The sequence below is a fragment of the Mus caroli genome, chromosome 13 (assembly GCF_900094665.2).
Source record: "Mus caroli chromosome 13, CAROLI_EIJ_v1.1, whole genome shotgun sequence".
Classification (NCBI taxonomy): domain Eukaryota; kingdom Metazoa; phylum Chordata; class Mammalia; order Rodentia; family Muridae; genus Mus; species Mus caroli.
This window is the reverse complement of record NC_034582.1, coordinates 87,944,486-87,964,231: the sequence shown is the minus strand read 5'-3', so window position 1 is coordinate 87,964,231 and position 19,746 is coordinate 87,944,486. Positions and strand designations below refer to the sequence as shown.

Genomic DNA, 19,746 nt, shown 5'->3' with positions numbered 1-19,746 from the left:
TGTAGACCAGGCTGGCCTCGAACTCAGAAATCCGCCTGCCTCTGCCTCCCGAGTGCTGGGATTAAAGGCGTGCGCCACCACGCCCGGCAAAGTTTTTGTTCTTAATTTATAGTTGCTGATCTTCTGGTGCAAGCCAGTAGCAGAACAAACAAAGGGAAAAAGAAATGATTTCCTAATTTTATTTTTGGTGCAAATTTCATTATAAAAACTTTAAAAATGTTTACTATAACTTTCTTATACTCTGTAAAGTATATGTCATACAATTCAGAATTGTAGTTAAAACTACAATTAATCGGGCAGGTCATAAAAAGGAATTAGAAAACTTGTCAGGTGAGTAGTAATCTTCTGAGAATGAAAATGTAATTTTAATGCTGGGGAGAGGGCTCTGTGGGTAAAGTGCTTGCCACGTGAACACAGAGACCCGAGTTCAGACCCCCGGTACCCATGTTAGAAGCTGGGTATTGGTCCATGTCTGGGAAGCAGAGCCTGGCAGATCTCTGAAGTGAGCTCCAGGCTCACTGAGAGACCCTGTTTCAAATAAAGAAAGAAAGAATAGAATAAATAAAATGAGGGGTGTGCTGGTTGGGTTTTTTTCAACGTGACACAAACCTAGATCTATCTGGGAGGAGGGCATCCCAGTTGAGAAATGTTTCCATAACATTGCCCTGCAGGGATGCTTGTAGGCCACTTTCTCAATCAGTGATTGATGTGGGAGGGCCCAGCGGGTTCTGGATGGTGCCACGCCAGGGCTAAGAAAGCAGGCAGTGCAGACCACAGGGTGCAAGCCAGTAAGCTTCCTGCTTCCAGATTCCTGCCCTGACTTCACTGGATGACGGACCAGCTGTGAGGTGAAACTCTTTCTACTGGAAGTTGCTTTTGCTCATGATCTTTTATCATAACAAAAGAATCCTCTAAGACAGGGAGCAATAGAGGAACATACCCGAAGTCAACCTCTGGACAGATGCACACACATAGACAGACAGACAGACAGACAGACAGACAGACAGACAGACAGACAGACAGGTGTGCACGCACACACACACACACACACAGAGAGAGAGAGAGAGAGAGGGAGGGAGAGAGAGAGAGAGAGCTGAGTGTACCCAGTTAAGTACACCTGAACATGCATACATATTCTTTGTCTCTCCGTCTCTGTCTCTCTCTCATGCACACACTCGCACACAAATACACACTTGCTTTACTTTTTAACTCTTTACTTTCATTTGTCCATGTATTCATCCACCTATCTATCCATGGGATCATTCAGCTTCTACCATATGTGTGATGTTGTATTGGGTACTGAGAGTTTGAACAGGGGACCAAAGCCGTGCCAAGAGGAAAGTGGAATGGTGAGATTTCCTGAGACATGAATATAGGGAAACAGCTGCCCTAGGCGCTGCTCATGCTTTGGTGAGTCTGCGGCCAGCCTGGGTGCCATGATACCTTCTCTCAAAATGAATAAAGAGCTAAACAAACCATCAGTGTGGAATGTAAGGGCAACCAATACGAAGCTCCACAGACACGGAGCTGTTTCTCATGGTGATTCTAAAAATAACTCAGTTTTACGTTGCTCTTCGGCCTTCCCAGTTTCTCACTTGTAAAATGGGGCCAATAGTATTCACCTCTCAGAGTGTGCAGCTCTCTGAGAAAACAGCCTGTGAGGCTCCAGCGCATGCGTGCTTCCACATTCCAACAGCGAAGGCATCTTAGCTGTCTCTTCTCTCTCCTCCAGTGAAATAGGGCAGATAATAGCCATTCTAAAGAACCTAAGTTCTCTTTAAATTCTAAGCATTATATCAGAAAGAGAGAACCTGAAAACATCCCCCACTTTTTTGTTTTTCCTTTAAAAAGAATCCGCTTTGGGAGACTTATCTTTTGGGAAATCAGAAGACGGTTGGTCTGCTTGATTGTTTTCTGTCCTCACCAAGTCCCCTGGAGAGTTATTCCTAATTTACACCTTCAGAATTGTAAGGCACTCTTACTTTAAAGATTTCAAAGATGAAATTGCATATCCATTAAGGAATATAAAGTATAATTATATAATTTCTAGTGAAAAAAAAAGCAACTTCCGAAGCTGAATAAAAATGCTTAGATAAAAATGTTCATAGTCCTCATTTCTGACTCCCTACATATAGGTAAATGGAGCATGCAGTATAGTCTAAATACTGCAATATCTCCAATCCAAAGACTGTCATGTGCAAAACTTAAACACGCTAAGTGATCATTAGTCAGACTCCTCCTTAATATTTATGTGTAAGCATATGTGACGGCCCTTCTTGACATCAACTTGATCACATCTGGAGTTAACTAAAACTCAACTAGCTGGGTGTCAGGGGCCATTTCTCTGAAGCAGAGAGGAAAAAAGATAAAAGAAAAAAGAAATGACAAGTCTGCCTGTCAGGTAGAGTCAAGACAGGTCAGGGTCTGTTGGCAGATTTCCGGGCCTGCTAAGGCATGGAACCATACAAGGAGGTATACCTGAGGCTCACGGTGAGGGGCTGAAGATTCTATTGACCTTAGCAGAAGGAACAGGGAGGCTTCAGGAGGAGAACAGATGTCTTATGCGTATACGTTACAGCAGTTGTTTCTGTTACCTTGTGGCCTTGCTTCCCACAGGACTGTGAAGTATAAAAACACTAAGAAAAATAAACTCGAGGTTGACATGGTATTGACCTGCAGCCCTCCCAAATCTAACTCTTGATTTGCATCTTCTTTCTACCTTTCCAATAATCACCCTCATCCCCTCTCAGAAGTTGTTTGGCTTCATGCCGGCGGGTCCTGGCGCAGCTGGGTACACCTGTGAGGGATTTTTTTCTTAATTAAGTTATTGGAAGTGGAAGACCTCCCTTTAATATGGATCTTCTGAGGTAGGAAGATGATCCACCTTTAATCAGGGCCACATTTTCTGGTGACAGCCTACATAAAGAACATGAAAGGAGAAGCTTTCTGATCTTTGCTTGCTTGCTTGCTCTAGCTCTTGCTGGCAAGTCCACTCCTTCAAGAGCCTATTTCTTTGCGATTCTGATGTATAATGAAGACAACACTTGAGATACTTGTGGACTGAACAACTCACTGGATTCTTAGACCTTCTGTTGGTAAACAACCATTATTGGACTAGCTGACCACAGCCTGAAAGCCATTCTAATTAACACTCACACACACACACACGTTCTGTTTCTCTGAAGGACCTTAAACTAATATAGTATGCATGCATATATGCACACAGATGTCAATAATATCTGTTCTGCACGATGAGGATGTCTTCACTATAAAGTTTTATGCAAACCAGTCAAGAAAATACACTGAGCTCTGTAGTTGGTGCTAAGGTATAGATTCAGTGGCCCTCAAAGTTCGTGTACTGAAACCACTTTCAATGAACTCCCTTTGAGAGCGGGGGCACTAGGAGACAAGTTATGAGGGAATATTTGAAGATTGTACCTTTTTAACCTGTGAAGAGAAAAACAAAAAAGCAGCAAGAAGTCACCATCTGTGAAGTAGAGGGTTGGGGACATAGCTTCTTGGGATAGAATGCTTGTCCCTAATGCAGAAAGTCTTGGATTCAATCCTCAGCACTGCATAAACCTGGTGCAGTGATGCACGCCTGTGATCCCAGCTTTAGGAAGTGGGGAATAGGGAGATAAGAAGTTCAAGGTTTTTCTCTACTCTTAAGTTTGAGGCTAGCCTGGGATACCTGAGAGCCTGAACCAACTGAATATCTATATATCTATATATCTATATCTATATCTATATGTGTGTGTTTTAGAATATATATATTTATTTGTTTATATATATTTGTTTATATATATCATATATTTGTTTTGGAATATATATATATTTGGAATATATATATATTCCAAAACAAATCAACTCTCAAAACAAAACACAAAAGAAACAATATCTATGAAGCAGAATGAGATCTCAATAGATTCTAAACTCACAAATTCCTTGATCCTGTAGGTCTTGGCCTCTGGAGTTATGAGCAGGAGGCCCTGTAGTTTATAAATAACCAATATGTGGTATTTTGTTATGACAGCTTAAGTGGACCAAGACTGCTATTTTTGTACTTATTGACCCATACCTTGCTAGGAGTAGATACCATACCATGAAGAATTCAGGGTAGTTGGGCCAGAATGATGTCCAGAATACCGAAAAGAAATGAAATTAGAGGGTTGATAAGCCCTATGCATAGGACCTTGACCCCACAGATCCTTGCAAGACCCACTGTAAGGATGCTAAGTCCCGTTTTGCATGTGTGTGCTTGTGTGTATGATATGTATGTTTTGCCTGTGCTCAATTGCACACATCTGTAGGTATATGTACATGTGGAGGCCTGGGTTTGATGTTAGAAACCCTCCTTTCTTGCTCCTCGATGTGGGTGAGTGTGAAGTCATGACTTGAGCATATTGGCAGTGTGTGCAGAAAGTGTGTGCATAGCATCCTCCTTCTGGATGATAGCAGCCTGAGCCTGCTCCCCTACAAAGACCTTCCATCAAGACTGGCCAACCTGCTCCCTCTTTCAGCTATCTTTCATAAATCTACTGAGGCCCTGGGCTGCTGGTGCATCTCCATCAGGACCCATGGCCCATTCCTCCCAGCTTTCCTTAGGAGTCTATCATTTGTCTGTTTCCCACAGCCCCCGGTCAGGTCAATCCCAAAGCTGTGCAGCCTGTTGTTCCCTTCCCCTTCCACTGAAGCAGGATCTCTCCTCAAATCGACAGCTTGCCAACATGACTAATTTTGCTAGCCAGCTTACTTTGCGTATCCTTGTCTCCTCATTGTAAGTGCAAGGTGGGACTGTTGAACTCACTGGGCATTTTGTGTGTGTGTGTGTGTGTGCGCGCATGCCATCTGGAGATTCAAATTCTGGTCTTCACTCTTGTACAAAAATAATTTTAACTACGGAACTATCTCTCCAGTCTAATCAGCCAACTTTTCCTGTGATCCAGAGGGGATCACAGTGGCTGAGTGGCATGTCAAAATTTAGATTTTACAGGAAACCATTTGTCACTGTCTTGACAATAAGTTGTTGGGGGTGGGTCAAGGGCAGAATCTAGACACTAATTAAAAGGCTACTGCATTGGTCCAAGTGCAAGAGATGGGTGGTTAGTTAGTGACCATGATTACAAATACCTGGGGAAAAAGTTAAAAGGAGGAAAACTGATTTTTGACTTCACTCCATGGCCAGCTGGTTCCATTGCTGTGGGTCTCAGTGAGGCTGACCATCAGAGAGAATGCTCTGGAGTGAAGCCATGTACTTTAGAGTGTATAAGAAGCAGAGAGAGAGCCAGACAAGAAGGGAGCTGCCTTCAGTGATCTACTTCTCCATGGGCTATCTTCCACGGGTTGATCAGCTCCCAATAGTCCTTTCAAAAATCTGAATCCATGGACAAAATAATGTCGAAGCAGAGTCCCCCCATGCTCCATTTATCTCTCCAAAGCCCCGTGGGTGGATGTCACTTATAAGGACCAAGTCTTCTGTTCCTGAGCTGTTGGGGGATGCTTCGTGTCCTAACTACACTAGGTGGTCATGGTGAGCGGTACAGACTGTAGACTGGGAGGATGACCAGTTTGACTGAGGACGTACAACCTAGAAGGCAGTTGTGTAGTCTGCTTCCTATTGCTGTAAGAAAGTGACTGCTGCTATCTAATTCGTAAAGAAAGAGGCTCATGAAGTCCACAAGTCCAAGAGTGTGTCATTGACTCTTCTTAATTTTGGCAAAAACTGAACCCAGAGTTTTTCTACAGTGATTCACGTGCCAGTCGAGAGGGAACAGCGTGTCCTTGCCATGCAAAGCCCGTGCAGTGCTGTGATGCTGTGGAGGGTGCAGGCTCGCCTTGTTTATGTGCTGTTGGTGGATCCCTGCAGCCTTTAATTCCAAAATGCCTTTCATTCAGTCTGATTCATTTGACAAGCAAAAATAATTGTCTTGCCAGATACTGTAATGAGTACTAGGAATTAAAAACAGAACCAGTAACGATAATGAACTAAAGCATCGATCTAGCATGGAGAGGCTTTCAGTTAGAGCAGTCCCCAAGGGGGGAGGCAAGCTTTAAGGGAGACGTCCACCAGCCCGCAACCAGAACAAGTTTTGTGAATGTTGTGTTTATTGTAAACCATAAGCTTAGATGTTTTCTGTTTGCTTTTAGAAATGTGCTGGGTATAGCTCATTCAACTGCTTTTATGATCCACTGTTGGGCTGGACTTCAAGACCAGCTTGAGTTTGGGAAAAAAACAAACAAACAAACCAACAACTCAAGTTTCAAGACTTGAATATGAAAATGTGAAGGAAAAAAAGAATAAGAGGAGGAGGAAACCATAATAAGGGGAAGGAGATGCATAAATAAAGGCAACAGTAAGGCTGGAAGCACAGGTTGAGGCTACATCGGGAGGGCCTTTAATGGTAGTGAATTTGTTGCTTTGCTTATGGTCACCAAGATTGAGAAAGTTTTTAGTCAAGGGAGCAATTCAATCACAGAACATTTGCAATGGAATAGCTACTCAGAAGGAATTTCCATAATGTCAGCAAAGAAGAGAAGCCCCAGATGAAACTGTGCCTCCCTCCTTCCCTCCCTCCCTCCCTCCCTCCTTCTCTCTTTTCTTCTTTCCTGTCTCCCCTCCCTTCTTTCTGCCCGCTCTTGGTAGCATTGCTCCAGATGATGGAGGAGAAGACACAATGATGAAAACATACAGTTCTTGCTTTCCAGGTGCTGTGGTCCAGTGGCGGGGGTGCAACATGAAGATATCGCTATGGTCAGGACAATAAATATCCTGACAAGATTTTACGGAATTTGTAGGGGAAGGGAAGAATTAAACGAGGATGCTTCCTGGAACAGAGAAAGTACAGATAAGGAGCTGGACCTAAGATTTGATAAAGTCTATTCTCACTGATTGTTGGTTGGCTTTTCTGTGTGAAAAGGGGAAAAGCAGATCCTTTAAAAAAAAAATTCCGGTATTGTGCTCACCCCTTTAATCCCAGTACTCAGAAGGCAGACAGATCTTTGAGTTGAAAGCCCAGCCTGATCTACACAGTGATTCCAGGGCAGCCAGGGCTAAGTAATGAGACCTTATCCCAAAAAGCAAATAAAAGAACTGGAAAGATGGCTCAGCTGTTAAGAGCACCTGCTGCCCGTGTGTAGAGGACCAGCTTGGTCCCCAACACCCACATGGCAGCTCACAAACATCTCTAACTCCAGTGCCAGGGGAGCCTTTATGGGCACCAAGCACAAGTTCTTAGTATGGTGTACATATACATACATACATACATATGCAAGTACTCATACATATAAAAAACCCAAACAAATAAACAGTAATCCCAAAGCCAAACAGAAGTGCTTTACATATCGTTTTTTAAACAATACCACTCCAGTTCTACACACCTAGTAAAAGTTGGGAATAAGGAGCCAGTGAGATGGCTCAGCAGGCGAATTTGCCTGCCTCGAAGGCTGATAACCTGAATTTAATCCTTGGAATTAATCTGATGGGAAAAGGGGAGCAAGGCCCGAATCGTCCTCTGACTTCCACTTGTGCACATGCTTCCGGAGAACAATGGGCGGTGGTGATGACATACTCTTTCATTCTCTCTCTTATGCCAGGAGGTCTGAGAACAGCTTTGTGGAATGTGGGTTCTGGGGATTGGACTCGGGTTGCTAGGCTTGTGTGGCAAGTACCTTTATCTGCTGAGGTGTCTCGATGGCTTCCACAGGCCCTCCTCTTGTATCTGGTAAACTGTGTTATCCACAGCATCTAGAACACTGCTTGCCTCTCAGTAGGGTTCAGGAAATACTTGTTAAACTGGGTGAGTGGTGCAAGCCAGTGATCCTAGCACTTAGAGGGCTCAGGAGCCCAAGCCACCCCTTCCCAAAAGAAAGAAAGGTTAATTGGTGATGGGCTAGCCTTGGAAACTCAGATGGGAAAGGTGCTATGACCCACGTCACAAATAGCTGAGACCCCCAAACCAATTCTGAGTCATTTTTTGGCCTGCCCAATTCAGGAGGCAGAGTCTAGGAAAAGCAGCAGCCTGTTTCCCATCTCCCAATTCACTTCCTCCCCTACTAATGACCAGATTAAAGTGCATCCCTAAATGACTGGACCTGTCCTGATTCGAAAGGGTCAGGGTCTTTCCTGGACCTGTATGTCTGGTTTCAGAACAACTAATGAGTGAGGGAGGCCCTTCACAGAGTACGCCACGAGTCTTGCAGTTTTCAAAATAATGCTGGAGAAACAGTTAATGGGGAGGGATTTCCATTAGGCCATGCTTTCAAGCCCCTCCCCCACTCTACCATCACCGTTCAAATAAAAAGTGACAATATTTCTGTGTCATGGTGAAGAAACCCTAGGCAGTCACCTTGGCAAGTACACAGCTTACTTAGTAAAGGTTGCACATGTCCCAGAGAGGAAAACAGACTGGGGACATGGGTCATTCCCTGTTTCTCCCGTGTCAGGACAGCAAGAGCTTAAGAAGGTTGACAAGACCGAGGGATAGGTGTGGCATTAGAGTGTACGTAATAATGTTGAGAATACAAAGTTGGTAGGAGAAGACAAAAGCACCACCACTAAGCAAAGTCAAGCCAAATCCATGGACGGTTCCGGTTGTCAGTCTGACACACATAGAACCATTGGGAAGGAGGGGCTTCATGAGGGAGTGCCTAAGTAGTTTGGCCAATGGGCATGCTGCACAGGACTGGCTTGGTTATGCTAATTGATATAGGAAGAGCCAGGCCCTCTCGTGCACCATCATTCCTTACATTTGAGTTGTTAGCTGCTCCAAGTTCCTGTCTTGATGTACTGAAAAAATAGACAACTTGAAATGTGAGCCGAATAGACCTCCTTTCTGTTGGGATTGCTTTCTGCCAGGGTATTTTAATGCCAGTACTAGGAAACAAAATCATAACAGCCCATAGTTATGTTTTGAACCTGTTTTAGGAATTTATACACAATAACATTTATATAAAGACCTTTTTAAAAATGAAGATGTAGGGTCCCTGTTTGGGAACCCTAATGCAAACTCTCGGGGCGAGGAGACACACAGGCCTGGGTGTCAGCCCAGGAACTCTGTGGGGCTGGAGCAGTGAGTGCATCTTTAGCTTAAAGAAAAAAAAAAAAAGAGCAAGAGAGAGTACAGTTGGAAATTTCCACCAGGCATTGCATGCTCAGCTGATCTTCATGGGCTTGGAATACAGAAGGTAAGTATAATAGATACTGAATACTCGAGTCATCTGGGGGATCCTTGGAAGGATCGAGAGCCCAAACAATGGGAATCAGCTGGATAAGGTCAGGTTCAGGAGAGATGAGACAAACCACAGAACAAGGAGCAGGGCAGGTACCCTCGCTGTTTGCACACATTCAGCCAATATTTGCCTGGATTTAAAGACATGCAGGGCACGTTTTACGCGGTTTTTCATACTTATTCTTTAGCCTCTAACACTCAGAGAGGTTAGCACAGGAGCACAAAGTAACTTGGATTTCAACAGGTGCTGAACCCTGAGTCAGAACCAGGTACAGGCAGCTGCCGAGGATCTGGGAGCAGAGCCCCCAATCTTAGATTCTTTCCACCTTGTGGTGATCACTGTTGGATGCCTACTTCCTAATTAGTTGGCTGCCTTAGAAGCAGCTGCTTTGTCATCCCAACCTGGATTCTACCAGACTACAGCAAGTTGTGCGTGGGTGGGTGGGTGCGCTTACACATTGGGGAAAGTTATTATTGCCTAGGTGACTTTGCCTAGCGCTAGGCCCTCAAAAAGCTACGGATAATTAGATCTGGGTTTTTCCAGTTCTTAGGCCCCTGCCAAATAAAAATAATTCTGGGTTTTCATAGGTCCACCCAAGTGCCCTTCTGTTAAAAGTGGAAGGAAGGATAGAGTTGAGAAAGCCATGTCCTCTCAACAAGTTCCGGGTGGTGCAATGACTGATATGTCATTTACTGTAGTTTTCGATAATCATTCCCGGCACTTGGAAGAAAAAAGGCAAATATTAGGAGGTGTGTATTCTGCATCCAAATGCCTGAAAATAAAAGTCAACAATTTCTCTTCCATTATCAGTAACTTGAGGGTCTGGGTCGATAGACTCTGCCACCTACTCGGCCGTCCCACGCGCCCCCCGCCTCCACCCCCCCCCCCCCATCATTTATGAGTAGGGAAGGAGATGGGAGACAGAGGCTGGGACCCGCAGTGAATGTTGCATTTTCTTGGAGCAACTCCGGATCCTCAGCGCGAAGCCGCTTTCCGTGACTTCGCAGTAACCTGGGATCGGAGGACCGGCTGGGTTTCCCAGGTTGGGGTGTGTCGGGCAACGATGTTTTAAATTGCTTTAGGGTTCCTATCCGCTCTGGGATCTGGAATCTTTGGTGTCTGCGGCGGATGTTTTCGCACCTCAGCTCCTCGCCCTCCAAGTGTTGTCTCCCACACCTGCCACGTGGGACCTGAGCGCACTGTCCTCCCCTACACAGGCCATCACCCCTTCCCCAAGCCGCACTAGGTGGGTCCACGGCCCCGGGCTTGGAACCTGCCCTCCGCCTGCGCTCGCCCTTCGGTCGGAGGCAGAGCCCGGAGCGCAGATCCAGGCGGGAAGGGACGGCCGGATGGCTGGGCGCCGCGGGCCTCCGCCGCACCGGGCATGCTCAGTGGCACGGCCGGCTCGGTGGCCCGCGAGCTGCACCCGGATCTGTGCGGCGGCGGCGGCGGCGGCGGCAGCGGCGGCGACGTGAGCGCGCAGGGGGGCGGCGGCCTCGCCTCGTCTGTGTCTCGGCGCCGGGCTCGGGTGGGTGACGCGCAGTGCCGGGGCAATGTCGGATTTTGACAGCAACCCGTTTGCGGATCCCGATCTCAACAACCCGTTCAAGGTGAGCGCCCGGCCGCGGCCCTGGCCCGCGTTGGGCGTCGCGGTGGCCGCGGAGGCCCTGCCGGGAGGGTCTCGGGACGCAGCGTCACTGGCCGCGCCACCAGCCTGGAGGCTCGCACCGGGCCGCGGACCGGCCGGACCGGGAGCCGGGTCCGGAGCGGAGCGGGGCATGTGTGGCCGCCACTAGTCTGGTCGGCGCGGCGGGCCGCGGGGCGGGGGCCGGGAGGCCAGGGCGCCCCGGGCTGGGGTTGTCATGGGGACCTGGCACCGGCGCTGCGTGCCGGTGACGGCCGAGGTGTGCGGGAGAGAGGCGCGGATACACGGACGCTGCGATAAAAGGATAAAGGGATGTTTTTATTATCGAAACTCGGTTGCTCCCAGAGCCACCAGTGGCGCTGCCAGAGGCTCCCCTCCCCACCGGGCCCAGCTTAGGGGAATTGGCATCAAACAGAAGTTAAAAATAAATAAACATCTGGAAACAATAGTGCACGCGGGCATCTCCCCACCTAGCTGCTGTTAGGGAGGTGGACCCTGGGCCATTTTCCAAGCTGGGAGTGCGTCACCGGGGATCCGAGCTGTTTGAGGATTCCGTTCCTCACGTGAGTGAGCTCTTTCCTTCATGGAGTGGACCTGATCCCCAGCCTCGGAAGGGCTTGGCACAGAAATAAATACCTAGGCAGGCCATTTAAATGTTAGTCATCTGCTCTAAAATTTAATGCCGCGTCCGAGAACTTTGCCTTGAAAAGTACTTTGGTTTTCTTAAAGACTGTGAGGCATAGCAAGGCAATTTCTTCCAACTGTTGGCTTGGTTAGTTCTTTCTTAATTTCTCTGACTGTGTGCAGCTCAAACTTTAATTTGTAGTCTCAAAGGTGAAGTAGGAACTAATTTGTGGGCACCCAAGTGCTGCTTCTGGCCTGTTGGGTTTACCTCTTTTTAGTCCTTTTGTGGCTTACCTGCAATATTGAAGCAAAAAGCACCCCTGTTCTGATGGTTTTAACCTCATGTTTTAATGAAGTTATCCCCCTTATACCTGACAGCTGGACTCATTTTGCAAAACTCCAAAGAAAGCTGTTATGGTTGAGTTGACTGTAACTTTCAACACCCGGTTCTCCCCGATCTATTCATTTGCCTTTTTGTTTTGGTTTTCATTGTTGTTTTGAGGCAGGGTCTCACTAGGTAGTGTACCTGGCTTTGGAACTTTCTATCCTTCTACCTCAGCCTGCTAAACGCTGTAATCGCAGATAAAACGCTCAGGTACATTTTAAAGGGTGGTCCACGCTCCCTCAACCCCCCTGAAGTTTTTGTTTCATTTTGGACTCACTTCCATGTAGTGAAAAATTGGATTATTCTGATATTATGGATATCCAAAAGAAACATTTCATAATTTGTCAAGTGAGTGTCATTTAAAAATAATTAAAGATGAAACATTAAGAGCCCATTAGTCTCTCCTAACTTAGATAATTCAGTGATGCTGTTTTTAAGCATCTAACCACAAGGCTGTTGGTTTTATATCTGGTCATCCAGTTCACGGTTCTTTTCGTATTAGTCTCTTGTTAGGGCAAGATCCTGGCTTCTTATCACAAATTGATATTTTGTAATATGTGATGTTACCATGACACCTCCCGTTTCTGCTGGGCATAAGGTTGCTGTGATAATTCTAAACGCACGCAGGTTTTAAGTATTAATCATGGAAGAAAATGATTAGCATTTTCTGTTTCTGTAAGGAGATGCATTCAGGACAGTGATTATCCAAGTCCATAGAATGTTCTAAAGTCTGGATAATTTGTGTCTAAGGAGGTTTGGCTGAGTATTTGTACTGTGGTTCTCCACTTGTAGTGACTGTCACACCACAGACAGTGTCCCTGGCTTTATCTTTGCATTTGTAACTAGTTACCCTTCTGTCTCTCAAAGGCACCTTTGTGTCTACAGGAGGTTGTTTTTCCTCTGCTTCATTTTGGGTAGAAGTGACTTTTGAAATACTATTTCTTTTTCATGCCCTTGTTTACAGAGTTCCCAGGATTCTTACTGTTACTTTCTGGTTGATTTTCTTTTTAAATCTTGGTGTTGACATTTTGTTATCCATGATCCATAGTTCATTCCTTCTTGGTGTTGGTTTGTGTATTTGGGTTTTGAGACTCTTGTAGCAAAAGCTGGCCTTGAACTCCTGATCATTGGATTAGCGGCCTTTGTCAGCACACCTCAGGCCTCTGGGATGTTGTTTTCGCCCCGCACTGTTGTGTTAGGAAACTTTTGTAAACATCTTTATTTGAGTCATGTCCTGAAAATCATTCAGAATTGAATCTCCTAGGATGATCTAAGGCTTACTTGATTTTATTGCTTTGCTGGCTTCAGTTCACATGCCTTCATTGAGTGCCTGTTTTACCCCAGTGACTGTGGTAGGCCTAGTGAATGGCTTTATGACATTTCAGGGTCTTTTATTATGTATAAGGAAGTTGAAAGAACTAAAAATATATGGTAATCCAAAACAATATTAAATTTTGTGAAATTTATAAAAAACAAAGAAACCCCATTGTTTTTGAATTGTTAAAATGTGATTTTAAAGCCAGAAAAGGGATGTGCATAGAAATGCATGCCTGATCCCAGCACTTGGGATGTGGAGGCAGGAGGATTGCCAAGTTTGAAGCCAGCATGGTTAATGTAGTGAGTTGTAGGCCTGCCAGAGCTAACATGGGGAGACTCTGTCTCCCAAAGTAGAATAAAATAAAAGTATTATTATTATTATTATTATTATTATTATTATTATTATTTTTGCATACTCAATGTGTAGCTTGGGAACAGTTGCTATATGTGCCTTGCCCGGTTCAGTTTCCACTTAACCAACAGATATTGGAGCAGCATTCCTCATTTGGTGGATACTGGTCTAATTCAGAGGTCAGGCAGGTGGATACTGGTCTAATTCAGAGGTCAGGCGTGTCTGCAGGGTGAAAGGAGTGTTTAATAACCAGCAGAGGCCAATACAGAGACTTCTGTAGTTGATCAAAAGTTAAATAAGTGAGTAAGGGTGGGGGGAGGGACGCTTGTTCAGAGGACGACATTAATAAGGGGCAAAGATATCTTTAGGCTTTCTAATATGTTTTTCTGACTTCATGTAATTGAATTAGATAAATAATGGAAGTAACATTTAAGACATCAGGAGAATCAGAATTGAGAGCTTGGATACATCATGAGATATATTTGGTTAGGTCTGTGGATAGTGAGATGGCTTCTGTGTTTGGTGTTAGACTGTATGGTGTCCAGGTACCTAGTCCATTGTTGGTAGTTCCTTATAAGGTTGCTTGTTTTTAAAAATGTCTTACTGTGTGTGTGTGAGTGTATGTGTGTGTCAGTGTGTGTGTGAGTGTGTGTGTGTGTGTGAACAGACTGCCAGTGCTACAGTGTGCACGTGGAGGTCAGAGGACAGATTTGTGCAGTTTCCCCCTTCCACCTTTATGTGGATTCCTGGGGCTCAAACTCGGGTCCCCAGGTTTGTGCAGGAATTGTTGGCTAGCTCTGCTCCTTACTCTTAATTAGGAGCTGAGACTTGAGGCTCTGTGGAGTGGGAGCAGAAGGGAGGTTTAAGTGTGAGCTCTGGGCTTTGAAAAGGTTTGAAAAGGGTCTTTGTTCTGGTTTTATCACTAATCAGCTGTGACTCCTAGGAAAGTCACTTAGAGTCTTTAAGCCTCAGCACAATATTTCCTAAAGTCGGATAAAGTGTCTTAATTTTATGTCAGCTTGATACAGGTTCGAGTCATTTGAGAGGAGGGAACCGCAATTGAGAAAATGTCTCTGTAAGTTTGAGCTATAGGCAAGGCTGTGGAGCAGTGGTTCTCATCTTGTGGGTTGAGCCCCCTTTGGGGGGGGTCGCATATCAAATATACTGCGTGCTAGATATTAGGATTCATAACAGTAGAAAATTACAGCTATGAAGTAGTAACAAAGTAATTTTATTTTCTGGGGTCACCACAACGCGAGGAACTGCATTTAAAGGGTCACAGCATTAGGAAGACTGAGAACCACTGCTGTAGAACATTTTCTCAGTGATGGATGTGGGAGGGCCTAGCTCAGGCCGAGCAAGCCATGGGGAGCAAACCAGTAAGTAGATCTCCTCAGTGGTCTCCCTGTCAGCCACTGCTTCTAGATTCCTGCCCTAACTTCCCTCAGTAATGGACGGGTACCTGGAAGTGTACGCTGAAATAAACCCTTTCTTCCCCAAGTTGCTTTGACATGGTGTTTCATGCCAGCAGCAGTAACTAACCGGAACTGCTAGAACATGTGTGCTCCATATGGAGCAGTCCCTCCCAGGACCTGAGGACTGTGTGGAAGCATGCAGAGAGTGCTCAGTGCTTGGTGGCTTTGATAAGGTGCTAGTATTCAGTTCCTTACCAGTATCAGGTGCTTTGTTCTTGGTCTAGACCAAGCTTATCTAAATTTTAGTGGGTTTTGTTTTTTTTTTTGTTTTTTCTATTGCACATGTGTTTTTCTCTAATCCTTTTTATTTTAAAATTTTCATTATTACCATGTATGTGTGTTTGTGTGCATATGCCACTGTGTATGTGTGGAGGTCAGAGGACAACTTTGGCTGTCTCCTTTGATGTTTGCATGGGTCCGAGGAACAAACTCAGGCTGTCAAGCTTATATGTAAGTACCTTCACAGGCTTGGCTGTCTTGCCATCCTCTACCTTAGGTTTGGAGTCATGGTCTGTCCATGAGCCTGGAGCTCTATGATTGGCTAGACCAGCTGGCCCAGAGATCTTCCTGTGTCTGCCTCCAGTGCTGGGATTGCCTGGCTTTTTATGGGAGTGCCCAGGCTTTGAATTCAGATTCTCATGCATGCTCACCAAGGATGTTATCCACGGAGCCAGCTCTCTAGTTCCTAGAAACAGCATGTTGTTATGATCTATTTTATTAGTCATTGATCTCTAATAGTACCTAATTTATAAATTAGACTTCATTATGGGTATGTGTGTGTATAAAAACACATAGGTACAGTGTGATTTATAATGCCTTGCAGAATGTCTCAGCTGCTACTGTAATCTTTTTTGTTGTTGTAGTTTTTTTTTTTCTTTTGTTGTAGTCTAGAGGATGGACCGCAGGGCCTTGAACACATTGAGCAAGTGCTCTCCTGCAGAGCTAAGTCCTGTCCTCTGACCCTGTAATCTTTAAAAGAGAGCCTGTAAAGTAGCTTTCTCCCTGATCTTACTTTTTATGTAGGGTATGGTATCTTAAGAATTGAGTTGAGCCTCGTGGGGCAGCCAGCACCTGTAGTCTCTTCCCTTGGTTGGAGAAGACTGGAGGACCATGAATCTGAGGCCAGCCTGGGCATTTTTTTTTTTTTAAAGAAAGATCTCTGGACAAGAATTTTGTCATTTTGCTCTTCTCTCCAGAAGCTGGGGAGTCCGAGATGGAGACTCTAACAGATTCAGTGTTGTATCTGAACCAATAGTTCTTTAGATGTCACATTCAGAAAGGCCTCCCATGAGATGGCACTTCCTGGGTCCTCTCTTTAAGGTCATTAATTCAGTCTGTGAGGCCACAGCCCTTGTGACATAACTACCTCTTAAGGGCTCTACCTTGAGTACTATCACCTTAGCTTTAAGTTTTCACATTTATTGGGGGGGAGCATATATTCAGATCCTAGTATCACTTGTTTTCATTTTGTAACATGTAAGGTGCCATCTGTCTTGTCTCATGTTTATAGTGACGTTTGCAGTGATCTCTCTCCTCCACCCATTTAAAATTTGGAATCTAGAGATTGGATGGCATTACGAAAAGACTTCAGTATTTTTTCTGCAATAGCTACATTTTGAAGACCTTATCTTTCAATATTTCTTAGGGACACAGTGATTCATCCATGTCAACTGTCGGAGTCTGGACTCTGTTGTCCTCGGGCTAGTACTTTTGAGCTATGGATTATATTTGAGTTAGGTGCTGCCCATTAAAACGCAGCACTATTTACCACTGCCTCAGTTTTCCATTTAGTATAAACAGAGTCCAAACATAGCAGCTTTCACAGCAGTCAGCTGCTTGTTGGTGATCCTCAGGTTGAACTAGAGTTGACAGCTTTTTTTAAAAGAATGTGTCTTTGACAGCTTAAGTGCGTGGTTTAAGGTTCCTACAGTTTACTCCTGCTTGTCACCCTGAGATGCTGGGGCGGCCAGCAGTTGTGATGTTTTCCCTGTGTGGGGTCTTTGCTGGGCACAGCCTGAACTCTGCAGTCACAAAGGCACAGTGTCTAAGAGGACAAGAGGGCTTTAAGGGGTTATAGGGTCATAAGCTACTCCTGCTATTGGTCAAAATAAGCCCCAAGTCATCTTAGAATTTTAAAAAAGAGGTGACGGGAACCAGACTCCGTTTCTTGAGAAGAACGGCTGCCTCTCCTGCCAGAGACCCGTGGACTAAAAAGCTGTACCTGGCATAAAATGGTGAGCCAGGTACTGAGGGCGCTCGGTAGGCTCCCATACAGTAGAGGAGGAGTGGGAGGCTTCCAGCAGTCGCTGCCTCGGGCAGGTTCCGCTCCCATCAGGTACACGGGAGCTCCCTGTGCAGAGGAGAATTACTGGGTTCCTTGCTTTAGATCCAGCTCTGCCTTCTTCTGGTTTTCAATGTTCTCTCTCAAGAAGTCTTTTCCCACTACTGAACAGAGGGAGTCAGAAGCCAGGTCTCATTTTGAAGGACCTCCTCCTACCAGCCTTGCTGGTACAAGTCTCTTAGTAGTTCTCATTAATACTGTGCGAGTTCAAAGCATGCTACAAAACCATATCTACAGTTGGCTTTCGAGACAGGCCTTCTGTACTTGGGTGCTCAATAGTTTCAGGTACTGAGGGTCAGCTCTGTTTAGAAATGCTTCAGCCCTGTTGGGTGTTTTCTGTGTCCAGCGGACACTTAGTATGGTACAGTGAGAAGCTGCGGTGCCTTTTAAAGCTAGCATTCAGGCACAGTTTTATTTAGGGATCGTCATAGTTAGCTCCAGTTGTCAATTTGACATGCCTTCAAAGAGAACTCAGTTGAGAAATTGCCTCTATCCTTGAGGCATGTCTTTGAGGCATTTTCTAATTGCTAATTGATGCAGGAGGGTCTAGCCCCTGTTGGCATCCCCCCACCCCCATCCCCCATCTTGAGCAGGTCGTCCTGGGTTGTGGAAGGAAGATAGGTGAGGAGTCCAGAGGAAGCAGGTCTGTGAGCAGCGTTTTCCTGTGCTCTCTGCTTGAGCTCCTGCCTAGTTTCCCGTGATGCTGGCTTGTAACCTGTAAGCCCATCGGTGCTGGCTTGTAACCTGTAAGCCCAGTGGTGCTGGCTTGTAACCTGCAAGCCCATCGGTGCTGGCTTGTAACCTGTAAGCCCATTAGTGCTTTCCTCTCCGAGTGGGTTTGGCCAAGGATGCTCCATCACAGCGGCAGGAAAGCAAGCTAGAACAGGCTCATAGGGTTAGCAGCAGTCATGCTTGAGGTAGTGATTGTGGACACTGAATTGTTCTTCAGCTTACATTATTAAAAATGTTTAAGTGTGGTTAATATTTTGTAGTACTGAATGTGTATCTAATAAACTTAGTGGTTCTTTTCTTTGTATGTTTGTGGGTGTGTGCAAATGATGTTGTGTTTGTGGGAATATGGGTAGACAGGATGTGTGATGGACGTTGTTGTGGAGGTCACAGACAACCTTGGTGTAAGTTCTTTCCTTCCACCTAGTTGGAGACAGAGTGGCTTGTTGTTAGCTGCTGTGGACATCAGTGTCTGTGGATTCTCCTGTGTCCGTCTCCCCTCTTGCTAGAAACACTGGGATTCAGATCTGGGCACTGCACCTGGCTTTACCTGGATTCTGGGCATTTGAAGTCAAGTCCTCCCTCTGTGGCAGGTGCTGTACACTGAGATAGTGTCCTAGTCCCTTACTGTTTTTATTATGATTACTCACCACTTTGATGTAGTTGCTAAAGATATATGTATTGGATTAATGATGAATGACAGGTTCCAAAAAACTAATAATTCTACAATCTTTTGCTATAGTGCAGTTATTTAGTTACTGTTCTCGTTAGCTAAGATCATGGTTAGCTAAGTACATTGTTAGGGTGGTTTGCACATAGTAAGCATGTCCAGTGAGAGCAGAGAAAGGTCCTGAAGAAAGTCGCAGACAGCCTTATAAGCACTCACTGAGCATTTAGTGGATGGAGGGCCACCAAGAAGTAGAGCTGCCATCAGGTACTTGAAGTCTCCTTGCTTGGTTAAGTGAACAAACGGATTACTTACTGCTTTAGGTAAAGTATCCAAAGCTTACTGGCTTTCTCCATAAAAGTGGAGTTTGTCCCAACATAGAGATTATTTAATCAATTAGAATAGCCTGGTAGTGCTTTCGTAAATATAATTCCTCCAACACTTGATGGAGTTATTCAAGCAGAAGCTGAGTGCTTCAATAACGATGCCGTGGTAGAGAATTTTGTGTGAAGTCTCTCTGTTTTGAGACTGCTTCGCTCCATTTCCATCACCATAACATTTTGTGAATGCACATGTTCTGATGTTCTACTCGACCTAGCAGATACTGGAGTTGACTCTGATCATGTAAGCAAGAGAGGATGCCTCATGTTCTTGCTCTGAGGCTCAGTTCCTTATAAGAGAGCAGCCCAAGGGCTGGAGAGATGGCTCAGCGGTTTAGAGCACTGACAGCTCTTCCAAAGGTCCTGACAAATCCCAACAACCACATGGTGGCTTACAACCATCTGTAATGAGATCTGATGCCTTCTTCGGGGGTGTCTGAAGACAGCTACAGTGTACTTACATATAATAAATAAATCTTGAAAAAAAAAAAAAGCCGGGCGGTGTTTGCGCACGCCTTTAATCCCAGCACTTGGGAGGCAGAGGCAGGCAGATTTCTGAGTTCAAGGCCAGCCTGGTCTACAGAGTGAGCTCCAGGACAGCCA

General features: G+C 45.3%; 1 protein-coding gene across 1 annotated transcript in view; it reads left to right on the top strand.

The window, feature by feature from the left end:
* Positions 1-10,326: 10,326 nt before the first annotated feature.
* Positions 10,327-19,746, top strand: part of Scamp1 (secretory carrier membrane protein 1) — a 77,008-nt gene continuing 67,588 nt past the window's right edge. Inside the window, exon 1 of the mRNA XM_021180351.1 lies at positions 10,327-10,838. Coding sequence (XP_021036010.1) covers positions 10,782-10,838 — 57 coding nt within the window. The 5' untranslated portion in view covers positions 10,327-10,781. The remainder of the gene's footprint in view (positions 10,839-19,746) is intronic.